Here is a 13,860-nt window from a genome sequence, read left to right as displayed (position 1 = left end):
GAGCCTGAGGGGGCAGGAGAGCGAAGGGGGTGGGGAAGGACTCTCACCAAAATCAACGACCGACCGGAAGGGGCCAGGAAACAAACACTTCGAGGAGACAAAAGTAACTGCTTTCTTCCTATGTTTTCCTGATAGTAAAAGTGACACATGGTCACCCTAGAAAATCAGCAGACAGGCTGGGGGCTGTGAATGGGCCTGGGTGGGGGCCAGGCAGAGTGAAAGGCGCCTCGGGAGGTCCCAGGGCGTTAGGGGCTGTGCTCTAACATTTTTAAGGCGCTGACCGCCTTCTGGGCCTGGCTCTGATTCCTCTCCCGGTGACAGTGCCACGGGCTTGCAGGGAAATGGGTGTGAGGCAGGACCCACCTCCCTTGTCCTTCTGGTCCCTGAGGGCAGGATGCTGGAGGGTGGTGGCAAGGAGGGCAGAGGACAGGCTCTGCACACAGGGTCCACCAGGACTCGAGACCCTGAAAGTGCTCTGGGACATGGGCAAAAAAGCTCAAAGGTGACAGAGCTCCCTAAACCCATTCCGTGAGTGAGAGGCCGGGGTGTGGGTGGACTTGGGGCTTTGGTCATTCCCCATGGGGTGCTGCTTCAGCCCTGCCATCTCCCACCAGCCCAGTGCAGGGTGGAGAGGCCCTGAGCCCACCTTCCCCCCTCTACACAGGCTCGGGATGCAGGGTTTGAGCTACAGGTGTCCTTGACTGTGCCCATCCAACCTGCATTCCTCCCCTGCTCTTTGAGCACAGGTGGGACAGGATCTGTTTGGGGACACTGGCCAGTCTTGCTGGGCACCCTCAGCCTCTTTGTCTTCCTTCTCTCTCTGAGTCTGGGAGTCACCTCCCTTCTCTGCTGTGCTCCCTTGTCCCATCTTACAAGGTTAGAGTCTGTACTTGTAGAGTGAAGAGGGGGTCCCCAGTAAAGACAATTTAAGGATCCATGGGCTGTGGGGGCAGGGTCAGAATCTCTGGGCTCTGGACACGATCACTTTTGCAGCCACCCGCTCAGCCTGTGTGTGAGCACAGCTCAGGCCCCAGGATTTCCCCTGTCAGTCCCCACTCCGGGGCTGATGACAGGGACCCCGACTGGTTGCTGGAATGAGGCTGAGTGGCATCTTGTCTCTACAGCACTGGGCACAGGGCGTGGTCTAGGAAACAGTGCTGTGGGCAGGCTGCTTCCCTCCCCACTCCACCTGGTTTCACAACAGACCGAACTGGCCTCCGTTTGGAGCAGACTTCTTGTGAGTTATGTTTATGTGGTCTGATCTCCTGCATCTGCAGAGCTGAGAGGCACGTCCTGGTGCACAGGGACCCCAGATGTTGTTCTTATGACCACTCTATCCCCCACCCCTCCACCCCCACCCCGGGAACCTGTCCCTTCCCTGCTCAGCATCCGGAGGTGGAGCTTTCGTCCTTCCTGCATCCGAGGTGCCTGGGGCAGCTGGCTCTCCATCATCAGACCTTCTGTAGAGCCCACCATCTCCCTGCCAACCTTCTCCACTTCCCTCTAAGACAACGGGTTCCACCCGGGTCTGCGCACCTGCCACACCTTGTCCCTGAAATGCTGACTCTGCTGGAGGTGGAGATGTACATCCACGGAGGGGACCCCGGCATCACTGTCACAGGCCCAGATGCCTGCAGGCTCTGCAGGGAATATAAAGCTACAGTTGGTGGAAGGGAACGAACCCTGGGCACCGGGACAGAGCTCCCTGAGCTCTACAAACTGTCACCATGGAGCCTCCTCCAGGTTGGTGGGGCCTCATCTTCGGACATCTGGACTTTCATAAATTTTTTTTTCAACGTTTATTTATTTTTGGGACAGAGAGAGACAGAGCATGAACAGGGGAGGGGCAGAGAGAGAGAGGGAGACACAGAATCAGAAACAGGCTCCAGGCTCCGAGCCATCAGCCCAGAACCTGACGCGGGGCTCGAACTCACGGACCGCGAGATCGTGACCTGGGTGAAGTCTGACGCTTAACCGACTGCGCCACCCAGGCGCCCCTGGACATCTGGACTTTTAAATGAATTGTCTTGAATTGTAATGTTGGCAACTAAGTAACCTGCAGCTAGCTGTCTCTGACTGGCAGGTGCTGGTGGCTAACTCTCAGTGAGCCCTGAATGTGCCAGGTAACGTTGCCAGGTAATGTGCCAGGTAACGGTGCTTTCTGCACGGTGAAGTCACCATTTCTGTCATCACATCTTACAAGTTGGGAAGCAGATGCACAGACAGACTCAGTCACTGGCAGCAGATCTCAATTTAATAAGCGGCATTTGAACACGGACAACCTGGGTTGCCCCCCACAAGCGACTTGGCGCTCTCACCCCTTTCTATGTAAGACTCTGAGCCCCAACAGCTGTTTCGATGAGCTTCTGTGTGCATGGTGCGTATACATTATCTTGCTTAAGCCTCACAGCAGCCCCATGGAGGCCTTATGTTCTAGGTCAGGAAGCTCGGTTCAGAGGGAGTGACTTTCCCAAGGTCTCTCGGCCTCTGTCTCAAGGGCTGTGACGGAAACTCGGGTCGGGCTGGCTCCGAAGTCCCAGCTCCTCCCACAAGGCCTGGTTGCTCTCTGAATCCCTCGTGTCCGACCTAGGGCCAGGCCCAACAGAGCCGTCGGGGCAGTCAGCGGGCAAGTGTGTGGAGCTTAGCTTCTGAGGCTGCCGGGCAGGATCCCAGGGCAGCCTCGTCACACCGGGCTCAGTCCAGGGTGTCAGGGGTGGGCCTGGGTCTGAGCGGCTCCACGGACAACCTCACCGGGCTCGGTCCAGCCCGCTTCCCTGAGGTGAGAGGCACTGCCAAATCCCCCTGTGGACCATCTCACTGCCCAGGGCATAGTTGATAGCATTGATCGTGGGCACCGTTTTGGCAACAAGGGCCGGCACCTGCATAACAGAAAAGTTCAGGGAAGAAGCTTCACAGCCTCGGCTCCTCTCCCTGGTCCCACGTGGCGACCCTGGCCCTGCCCCACCCTTCCCCCCACCTCCACTCCACTGCAGCCACCGGTCCTCTGTCCATGGCTTGATTCTGCAACTCCTAAGGCTTCCTTGACCAGAGGGCAGGCGGTGCATGGAAACACCCTCCTTCCCAAGCACCGGTCTCAGCCTTGGTCCCAGAGTCCTAAGCAATGTCAAGCAGCAGCCCCGTGTGACCCAGGAGACAAGCAAATTCCCGATGCATTATGAGTGTTCAAAGGAAGAGAGAAAGAGACTAGCGGAAGGCCATAAAGCAGGAGGGAGAGATCGGGCATGACAGAGACACAGACATGGAGAGAGTTCTAACTTGGGGTGCGGGAGGTGTCTGTACCATTTGCAGCTTGGGGGAGACGGAGCTCACATCCGCGATGGTGGCATATAGGTACAGGAGGGCATAGGGGCCCCAACCGAACAGCAGTGTCCTGGCCGGCAGAGTGGTGTTCACCTGGGAAGAGAGTGTCATGGGAGGGAGGCATTGACTTGCTTCAGGCGACTGCAGCCCCACACGCCTAGGGACCAGGCGGGCACTCAGCAGGGCGGGGCCGTGTGATCAGGCTGTGGGGCCACACGGACCTCCCTGGCGTGCAAGCTGTGCGACCCTAAGCCTGTCATCTAAGCTTACTTGACCTCATTTGCCTTGTCTGTAAAATGGCTTGATCATGCTTGACTTACCTGGAGGCAGGGGACTAGGGGACAGATAATGACTTTCCTTTCTGGTCTGCACTCCTTCTGAGGAACCCCGGGCTCTGGGAGTGTGGATGTGTGAAGGAGGCTCCCCATATGAGCTGCCCCCATACCTCAGTCCCAGAACCAGCTCCCATCAGCCATCAGCAGCTGCAGCCACCTGGTGTGCCAACCTGTCCTGGGTTCAAAGCGGCTTTCCAAGGTGTGAGACACAACCAGGGAGCAGGGCCTGTGTTGCCACCTCTGGCCACAGGGAGGCGCACGACTTGCGATCGAACTTCAGGAGGAAAGTTGCCTGCTTCCCACGCACACTCAAATGTTAAAAAGCTGAAGCTCAAAATCAGTGCCTATTTTCTCTTTGACCGCGTCTCCCTTTAAGAAAGGAGGCGACTTAAGTTGAAAGAGGACACTCTTTTTCATGGAATAAAAATATGTTAGTTGGGAGACATTTTTTCTCTTGAATTGCCCCCCATTAAAAAAAGGGGGGGGGGGAAGGGAAGGAAAGGAAACGAAAGGAAACGAAAGGAAAGGAACGAAAGGAAAGGAACGAAAGGAAAGGCAAGGAACGAAAGGAAAGGAAAAAAGAAAAGAGAAACAGTCCTCCTGGGGCGGGGCCGAGGCGGAGACAGTGTCACTTGGAAACCGCTCTGCTCTTGGCTGAAGTCCCTGGGCCCATGCACAGAGACCTCTGCTGATGCTTCCTGAACTGATGGTTTCAAGTCAAGCCAGAAAAAAGAAAATCCGTGTGGCAGCCCTGTCTCTTGGCCCATTGAACCTCGGATAAACGTGGCAACTTTGAGCACCCAGGCAGGGCTTGGGCGGGCAGTGTGAAGGACAGCCTGGAGGAGGTGAGGGCAGGGGAGCAACAGCCCAGAGCCGGAATCCTGGTCCCCCCTCAGTCCTCCTCCTCCTCCTGCTGACTGGGGGCAACTTAGATCTCTGGCTAAAATCGATTTGTACAGTCCTTTTCCAATTCACAGGGGGAAAAAAAAATCAGGGCAGATTGAGTGTCTCAACAAAGATTGAGTGTTTCTTGTGCACTCTATGACCACTTGGGTCATGGAGTCCCAGACACGGGTTTGATCCAACTCTGTTATTACTAGTTACGGAGCTTGTGGCTACTTACTTAACAGACTCTCACAGCCTCAATTTTCCACCCTGTGACATAGTGATAACAAAACCTTCCTTTGAGAGGAATCAGATTTTTTTTCTGAAATTTCAGTGCTTGTTAAGGCTCATCTCTAGAGGTTGTCCAGGTGACAAAAGAAAATTGTGGAAAGAGAATATTAATGCAGAGATTCAGAAATGGCCAGGAGAGCTTATTTTGAAGAATTATTTTTCTTGGAAAAATGTGCTTGCGGGTGTGATTTTATGTTGTGGGTAAATTAGACATCTTGGGAGCAATTTAAAAGAAGCTTTTGAAAAACATGTAACTTTGTGCCAACCCTCAAATCCTTGGAAAGAACGAAAGATGACAGCATGGATGGTGTCCAACAGGGTGACCCGGTTCAAGGTTATGGGGTCTGGTGAGTCCAAGCAGTCCTGACCCTTCCTCCCAGGTTTTGACGATGCCCAGCAATGGGGAGGGTGCATTCCTGCTCTAACCCCCGCAAAGCTCTGAGAAAGCTGAATTTTCTCCTGATCACTGAAAACACAGAAAACCCCTCACTACTGTCTCTCACATCACTCATGTTCCCTGAGAGAGACAAAGAGATTTCTTTTGCTCTGGGAATTGGTCCTTACCTGGAGGTGGCCAGTCTTCCTGAGTTTCTGTTCCATGAGCCGATAGGATATGAATGTGATGAAGAGAGGCATGAAGAAGTTGAAAAAGGCCATGGTAAAGAGGAAGCTGGTGAAGTTTCTGCAAGCAGAGTAGGTAGAGGAGTCAGGACCATCTCTCAGGGAAGGCTCATCAGTGGTTGTGCTAGACAGTCACAGGTAGGGAACTGCTCTCATCAGACAAGTGCTCAGAGTATGATTGTTCCCGGGTCCCAGGTTGACTCCCCTTAGAGACAGGGAGCCACTGGGCCCTCCTTGAACTTGCCTCTAGGAGCCAGAGAGCTGAAATGAGGGAGAGTCCTCCTTCAACTTGCTGTTGGGCAGTTCAAGTGCTCAGTCTTGTTCACATTATGTGCCCCAAGCATGGAAAATGGAAAATGTGTTTACCAAATGGAAGATACGTCAATGGACCAAGAGGAAGGATCATTCAAAGAGTGTTCCTGGCAGAGGGATTTGAAAGGGGTCTACAAATAAGAAAGAGACTGGATGCTGTGTCATTGAAGAAAATATTGAAGGATTGCCAGGAGAGCCTGGTGTCCTATGTAGGGTCATGGGGAGGTGGGAGGGCTGACCAGGAACAGGTGGGAGTCACAAGGAGGTAGATTCCCATTCTGTGAAGGGGAGAAATGTTACCCATTCTGGGTGCTGCCCACTAAGGAGGGGTAGGAGGAAAGGCTGCCAGAGGACTGGACCCTGGCTGGGGAGATATCTGTAGGGAGCACCCTGGAGAGACACTTGGGCCAGACCTAGGGTCCTCAAGTACATTTCACCTGGAAAGACTGTCATCAGGGGCAGATGCTTCATGAGTAAACATAGTAAACATGGAAAGCAGATGAATGCGACATGACCCTAGTAGAAGCAAGAGGGGGGCTGGAGCCCATTGGACCCTTCCCCAAGGTGTCCTCTAAAGGGTGTAAGCCCTGGTGTCCCCAGAGCCTTGTGGATGGGGCAGTACTAGACATATGCTCCATGATGGTGGAGGCCATCGTGCATCAATTTTGTCTCCTAGGACTAGGTCCAAGGGTTGGTTCACAGTAGATGCTCAGGAAATTCCGAGAACTGAACTCTATGCCAAGAAGGTCCCTCCCAATGCAAAGACATTTTTGAATCTATTGAACAAAGGACATGGCTCACCCTAGAAACTGATCAGGTCAGAGCTGGGACAACTAACCATGAAGAAGATGGCAAAGGGGTCACGGGCTCAGTTGCTGTTGTAACTGACACAAGTCAACAGCTCACTGGGTAATGCCCCTTCTTGGGACAACTCTACATCCCAGCTTGTATAACATGCCCATCACTTGGTCAGCCTTCAGAATGCACTTTCCCCAGTCCCATTGTCCACTTGCAAGTGGATGTCATAACTAAGGAGTTGAGATTGACTGGCAAATGTTGACATTTCCCCACTTGGATTTTCAGCTGTGACACTGTTGTTGAAAGGACTCACAGAAAGGTTCCCAAGGAAGGGAGATTTGTAGCTGCTCCTCCCACCTCACCTGTCCCCCCTGGAGTAGTCCAGGGTGCAGCACGTCCCCAGCGGCTCATAGTCATAGTGGCCCCAGCCCAGGAGGGGCAGTGCTGCCCAGAAGGCAGAAGACAGCCACACACAGATCACCAAGGAGATGGCCGTATTCCAGGCCAGTTGGCTGCCTGAATGGGAGAGAGGAGGAGGGTTGAGAGGAGGTAATAGCTAGGCAAAATGAAAAACAATGGACTTCATGATCACACAGAATATTCCTAAATCCTGGCTCTGAAGGTTAGTGCCTCGGGCAAGTTAAAAGTTTCTCTGAGCCTCCATTTGCTCCTCCACAAAATGAAATGATAATCCCTACCTCAGAGGATTGTTATGGAGAATAAAAGAGATAATGGGTGGTGAATATCTCCTTGCAGACTCTCTTTTCCATCTTTTTTGGGGACAGAAAAGGAGGGAGTAGCAAAGAAGTAGGTGTGTTTTCCAAAACCAACTTAGTAAAGAAGCATAGGTAGTGGTTCAGATGAGGGTTATGAAGGAGGGAGGTAGAAGGCTGGATGTATCACCATGCTTAGCTGTTACTCAGAAGCAGGCCACTGTCTCTGCTTCCAAGATACCCTAAGAGGGCTCTTGACCTGGGGCTTAGGGTCCTATCTCAGTGCCAATAACTGCACTTGGTCCTGGCAGCATATTTTGCCATGACCTGTCCCACTGACCTGACCTCCTCCATGTCCCTTCTCTGTGGCAGCCTGATCCAGCCCTTCCCGTCCAGTGCTTCCTCCTGGACCTAGCTTCAGAATGCCTTGCCCAGGTGCCTCCTTATATGGCTTATTTGTCATGTTCTTTTGTAGACAAGACCCCAGGGCAGAAGGCAAGACTCCAGGTGGGGTTTGATTAGCAGAGAACAGATCTACAACCACCCTCATCCTGACACTTTACTTCCATTGATACAGCCCCAGATGCAATTTGCTTGAGTGTCATCCCCTGCTGTGGACTGAATGTTCCCACCAAACTCATATGGGGAAGCCCTCATCCCCGGGAGATGGTATTTGGAGGTGGAGCCTTGGGAAGGTAATTAGGTCATGAGGGTGGAGCCCCCATGATGGGATTGTTTCCCTTAAGAGAGAAGACAAAGAGAGATGATCTCTCTTCTCCATGTGATGACTCAGCAAGAAGGCAACTGTCTGCAAGCCGGGAAGATGGCTCTCACTGGAACCCAACTGTGCTGGTGCCCTGATCTCCGACTCCCAGCATCCAGAAATGGTGAGAAATATACTTCTGTTGTTTAAGCATCCAGTATATTGTATTTTGTCATGGCAGCCTGAGCTAAGACGCCCCTCCCCCTAACTGTGGACATAATAATTAATATCTACCATGTCCCATGTGTCGCTTTTTTGGCTTTGGAAACAGATGACCAAGGTGACATGCCCAGGGTCACCCAGTATGGAGTAGGTAAGTTCCAACACCCTCCTTTCGCCTTCCCTGTTTCCATAGTGCTCCAGGGTGCCTTCCAGCACAGGAAAGGCTTTGCTCTAGGGACCCCTGGATAGGGACTAACTGCTCTATGTTGAGGTGGAGAAGCCTGTTGCTGTCTGAGAAGGTACGCATTGTGTATGTGCACATGTGTGAGTGCATGTATGTGTATGCATGTGCACACACGATGGCCCGAGGGAGCTTTGGGGGCTGGGCTGGGATAGGAGTGGCCCGGGAGGAGCTCCATGGTCAGCTGGGGCAGGTGGGGCTAACCTGCCACTAGAAATGATAAGAACAAAGGCAATTTTTTGGCCTGGAGAGAGGTGTGTGACTTTGCCAAGGGCAGGGGGCTATGTGTGTGTGGCGAGAGCAGATCTGCAGATTCCAAAGGGGCCATGCCCGATGCTTCGGGCCATGCTGGCCATGGACACCACAGTAGCCCCCATGCCAGGCAGAGCTACAGCTCAGAACTTGGGGCCCAGGAGACACAGGGAGTGACCCCCCCCCCCCCGGGAGGCATCCAGGCCATACCCAATCCCAGCTCGGCCTCTACTAGCTGTGTGACTTTGGGAAAGCTACTTAACTTCCCTGACCCTCCGCTTCCCAGTCTGCAAGTTGGGGGTTTACAATGAGGGTTAGCTGAGTCACAGCTCCCCAAAGTATGTTCACATATCCCTGGAGGTGAGTGGGATTCTAGATGGACTGTGGGTGAACATGTTTTTTGTGTGCTAAAATTATAAGAACATCAAAGTTGTCATTTCACAGATATTGTTGAGGATGAAACTAAAGCAGGTGTTTAAATTTTTCAAAGTGAATCACTTTTAAGAAAAAAAAATTGAGTAAATAACAGTGCAGGTGGTACATGGATGTGGCCAATTACGAAGGTGATATTTGACGATACAGTTTGGGAAATCCAGAGCCAGACTAGGCTTCATGACGCCCTGGCATGGCAGAGGCCCTAGGGAAGTGTGAGGTGCAGGGACACATGCCCAGCTACACACACACACACACACACACACACACACACACACACTGCCTCTCTGCCCCCCAACAGGGCCTGTCTGCAAGAGCATTTTCTGTATCCATGATCTCATCTGATGTCCAAAAACTGGGAGGTTGGTTACAAAAATCTGCTCTTAGTGGAGACTAAGGTTCAGAGAGGACTCCTGACTTGCCTGAGGCTGCATTGAGGGCACAGGCAGCTTTTCCGGCAGGTGCCTCAGCTACTTTCAAGTCCACTCTCCCAGCCTCCCTCCTTTCCTGAATGCCCACACCACACACTCACAGACAGACACCCACCCACACTGCCCTGGACTGGGTAACACAGTGTAGACCTTTGTCCTGACCACCCTCACTGTGTAGATGTCCCTTCAGTCCAGGAACCCAAAGACGTACGTGAGCAGTAGTGGTGATAGCGCCCCCAGGCGATGGCTGCGCTGCTGCAGATGCTGGCCAACGCCGTCACGAAGCCCTGGAAGCCATGAGCCTGGCAGCCGTTGGAGCCATAGGGCCAGCGCCTGTGGGAGACACTGGGACCAGTGACCCCTTCCCTCTGTCCTTGCCCTTCTCCCACACCTGCCCCTCAGAAGCTTGGAGGGCACCTTCCTGAATGTTGGCTCAGCTCCCCAGAAGAGGGCTTCATAATCTGTTTTTCCTAGAGGAAACAGCAGCCTCAGAGGTCAAGTCCCCAAGGTGAATGGGTGGAGCCCAGTGCAAATACCCTGGGCTCAGTGTCTTTTGCTGCACCTCAGTAGGACCCAAGGGTCTCTCTGTGTGGCCAGAAGCCTCCAGCATGGGAAATGGAACATCATAGTCAGGAGGAAAGCCCATGCCTTTATTCTATAGATAGGAAAACTGAGGCTCAGAGAGGAAAAGGTACTGAACCAAGGTCAGACAGCAGATGAAGACTAAGCCAGAGGGTAGAGCTGAGGGCTCCAGCTCTTAGCTCCATGGGCCAACCAACCAAAACAGCTTCTGTTGGTCTCCTCCCTAAGCCTGGGAAGGAGCAGGCAGAGATCAGGATAAGGAATTGTCACTGATTCAGACCCCACAGACTGGTCAGCCCTGAGCGTCACACTCAGGTGTGTTCCAGCTTCTATTTGAACGCCTGAAACCAGAGCAGGAACGTTCAGTTCGCTTAAGAAAACAATCTTGGAAACACCTGACACCATACTGAAAGATCATGGTTTGCACATAAGGTTTTAGACACTTGTCAAAATCCTGTTTGCTTTTACGAACACTCAGGTAGGGCTTCCTAGGTGCCATGCATCATTTAAGTTACTTCCACATAATAACAAGTTAATACTTCCAGCTGCTGTACGAGTTAGGCAATAATATTCAAATTCTAGAAGAAGCCAAGAGATAGAAATACTGAAGCCAGGACTCAAATCTGGGCAGCCTGGTTATAGGGTCCATGCTCTTAATCCCTACAGTCATCCAGCTCTGTTGGTGGGGTTTGAGCAACTCTAGAAATCAGCCCTGGTTCTTCAGGGATAGTCTGGAACTCGGATTTAGCCTTATGCTGCCTGCCCACCCTTTCCCCTGCAGTGTTCTATAGGTGGGAAGAATGCCTCTGTCCTGGCTGTCCGATACCCAGCTCAGGCTGGGCCCCCGAACTCAGGGACTGGGGCGGGGGGGCTGGTACCGGAGGAGGCTGGATGTGGCTGCCACGAGAGCATTCAGGCTGATCCCACTGTCCGCCAGAGCCAGGCTCAGCACCAGCAGGTGGGTGGGGGTCCGCAGCTCCGGGGTCTTGCAGAAAGAGAGGATGGTGAGGCTATTGAGACAGAGGCCGGTGAGAGCTGAAAAGAAGGGATGGCTGACGTCAGGGCTGGAGAGGCTGCCTGGGGTCAGAACAGGGGGCCTGGGGTGGATGGAGCCTCAGCAACCTTACTGGTGCAGCTCGTCAGACATCGCTGGCTCTCGGATCCTAAAGGCCATAAGATGTACATCCTGCCCCACCCCAACTCAAAGATAAGGAAGAAACCAATAAGGTACAGCATGATTCATGCTGGAACAGTCACAGTTACCAACAGCTGCTGACACTTGTAGGCTGGGCATGAGGCCGAGCACTTTCTGTGGATCCTCCCATTCAGTCTTCACCTGGATGCTGTCCTCCCCGTGTACAGCTGGGAAGCAGGCTTAGGGACACTAACTAACCTGCCCTAAGCACACAGCTGGTGAGTGGCAGAGCCGGACTCAGACTCAGGTCTGTTTAATTCCAAAATGCCACTCTGAGGCTGTTCAAACAGCAATGTCAGGGACAGCCTGGGAGAGGTGGGTTGAGGGGAGATCTGGGAGCTTCCTGGAGGAGCAGGCAATGAGGTGAGTCTGAGAGGGTGACCTCAGGCAGACCAGATCTCTAGTTTTAGCCTGTTCACCCACTTGCTGCTCTCTGAACCCTGCCTCCCCACTGAAAGGGAGGAGTTGGGAGAATCCTGTCTTCAAAATTGCGAGTGTTTACTAGGAGAGCAGGGTGTGGAAGAACATTCTAGAAAAAGGGAACAGCATGTGCAAAGATTTAATGTGGTAAAATTTCCAGGTCCATTTAAGGACTGAGAGGGATGCTAGATTGTAGGGTTCCCAGAAGAGAGGAAAAGGGGCAGGGTCCCCAGCCAATGGTGTCCCAAACTTCCAGGACCAGCCTGGTGGCTGCCCCTCCCTCTCCATCATCAGCTCTCAGAGGAAATGGGCTGATTATTTCTCTGGATCTGCTGTGAAAAGGGCCGCATTCCCTAATAACTTAGTCGTGGACTGACCCAGCACCATGATCTCCAGTCCTAACTCTGGCCTCACGGAGCATCTCAGGGATTCTGGGCTGAGGCAGGCACCTTGTGGCCCCTGGAATGGAAATGCGTAGGGCTGGGAACAGAGATGGCGGGAGTAATGTGGAGCTGGAGAGGATGGGGGCAAATGAACTTAAATCCTGAGTGTCTATCTAGGCCAGCGCTTCACACCCATGACCCCATCTAACCTTCACCACCACCCACTTGGGGTCAGAGAACCCAGCTGAACTGGGTTATAGTCACACAAAGAGGAGGTGACAGAGCTGTCTGTCTCCAGAGCCTACCAGAGGCCTGAGCTTATATGAGATTCTTAGCAGGATCTGGGGAGTGGATTAAAATTTTTCCCGGCCGGTGGGACATGAAAAGGCCTGAATTCTGGTTCTTGGTCATGTTCTGGGCAGATGTCCCTCACTCCCTGGGCCTTGCTCTCGCTCGTCTCCCAGACCGCGGCCTGCATCCTACAGGTGCACCCATCAGAAGCCCCACGGGTGGAGGCACAGAGGAGCAGGGTTTGGGGACCTCTCCTTGTCAGCTCCATGGCTGTGACCTGAGTTCTGGGAGCCCACTGGGTGCCCGCTCCACCCCAGGTCCTTCCTGGCTCACCTTCTACCAGCAGCACCATCCCCACAGCCAGCACCTCCAGCTCCCCGAAGCCGGTGGGCAAGGACCCAGATTCTGCCATGCTCGGCCCTTCTCCCTGCCAGCCTGGCTCTTCTCTGGCGCACCAAAACCAAGCTCCACCTTTTAAAGGGCCATTTCACGTGCTGGCACAAGCAGGTGACTATGCTAGACCTTGGGCTCCTTCTTGCTGCCCCCTGCCCTAAACTGTGCTTTTGGCCCCAAAAGAAGGAACCCATTCACCAGTTGGACAGTGCAGCCTTTGTGAAGCGGGAATGGAAGCCTGTCTCATTCATTTCAGCCCAATCAGGCAGGATTAAAGTCCCGGAATCCAAATGGTGTGTGGCTGAGAGCCAAATTAGAAAAGAGTTGCATAACCAAGGGAAGGGTGGGGAGCAGAAAAAGGGATTTGAGTGGCAGCTGTGCTTGAGACTGGGTCAGGAGCCAGGTCCTTCCATGCGTGTGCTCACAAGCGACTGGGAAAAGATGATGCTTGGCAGGTCAGCCGTTGTCACAGAAAGAACCCCAACTGGGACTAGAGACTGAGGTCGTGTTTCAGAACCTGACATTAACCAGCTATCAGGACTGGGGTGGGACCATTGGGGTCTTCTCGGTTTCCTTCTTTGCAATGGAAATATCCTTTCTAAGTCTCAGAAAAATACATCATGGATATGGCCTCCAGGCTGCACTGCCCAACTCCCACAGGGCATTTAAGCTATAGGAGCATAAAAATCTCCCAAAGGCATTAGCTTGGGACAGAGGGACTGCTGTCTTAGTGGCCCAGGACCCCGCTAAGAGCTTTGGCTTCTACAATGGGGTCTTGTTATCAAGTTACACTGGCCAATGGTGTAACATTTGGAAACACTAGTCTAGAGTGATTTAACTCCTTTTCTGATAAAGAAACCAAGGTCCAGAGCTCTATCAGCAATATAGTTAATGTTGAGACCCCACTAAGAGCCAGGCACTATGCTAACTGACCTTATGATGACTCCTACAGCAATTCCATGAACTAGATACCATCATCCTTTGCATTTCATGTGAGGGAACAGGCTCAAAGCAGTTTAGAATTGACCTGAGGTCATGT

General features: G+C 52.9%; 2 protein-coding genes across 3 annotated transcripts in view; one reads left to right on the top strand and one right to left on the bottom strand.

Moving 5' to 3' along the window:
- LRIT1 (leucine rich repeat, Ig-like and transmembrane domains 1) overlaps positions 1-13,860 on the top strand; it is a 53,648-nt gene that overhangs the window by 24,679 nt on the left and 15,109 nt on the right. The window contains exon 2 of the mRNA XM_019813404.2: positions 8,023-8,163. The gene's annotated coding sequence lies outside the window, so the exon portion shown is untranslated. The remainder of the gene's footprint in view (positions 1-8,022; positions 8,164-13,860) is intronic.
- Positions 2,233-12,892, bottom strand: RGR (retinal G protein coupled receptor). Of its 2 annotated transcripts, none has more exons than XM_019813410.2 (7): positions 12,762-12,892; positions 11,018-11,174; positions 9,769-9,902; positions 6,926-7,079; positions 5,397-5,514; positions 3,301-3,414; positions 2,233-2,879 (listed from the first exon to the last, which is right to left on the bottom strand). In XM_019813410.2, the coding sequence occupies exons 1-7, from the start codon at positions 12,838-12,840 to the stop codon at positions 2,748-2,750; spliced, it is 888 nt and encodes a 295-aa protein (XP_019668969.1). In that variant the 5' UTR covers positions 12,841-12,892; the 3' UTR covers positions 2,233-2,747. The 2 variants fall into 2 exon arrangements, with proteins under 2 accessions (XP_019668969.1, XP_003994175.1); XM_003994126.4 differs by having other exon boundaries at positions 9,769-9,890.

This window comes from Felis catus, chromosome D2 (assembly GCF_018350175.1).
Source record: "Felis catus isolate Fca126 chromosome D2, F.catus_Fca126_mat1.0, whole genome shotgun sequence".
Taxonomy (NCBI): domain Eukaryota; kingdom Metazoa; phylum Chordata; class Mammalia; order Carnivora; family Felidae; genus Felis; species Felis catus.
The sequence above is the reverse complement of the archived record's forward strand: the minus strand, read 5'-3'. Positions and strand labels throughout refer to the sequence as shown.

What these genes read in the sequence shown, in the direction of transcription:
- RGR (XM_019813410.2), bottom strand. Translation starts at nt 12,840, where the DNA reads ATGGCAGAATCTGGGTCCTTGCCCACCGGCTTCGGGGAGCTGGAGGTG. An exon ending in GATGGTGCTGCTGGTAGAAG is followed by an intron (nt 11,175 to 12,761) that starts GTGAGCCAGGAA and finishes CCTTCTTTTCAG; the next exon opens with CTCTCACCGGCCTCTGTCTC. An exon ending in TCTCCCCCAAGCTGCAAATG is followed by an intron (nt 2,880 to 3,300) that starts GTACAGACACCT and finishes TCTGTTATGCAG; the next exon opens with GTGCCGGCCCTTGTTGCCAA.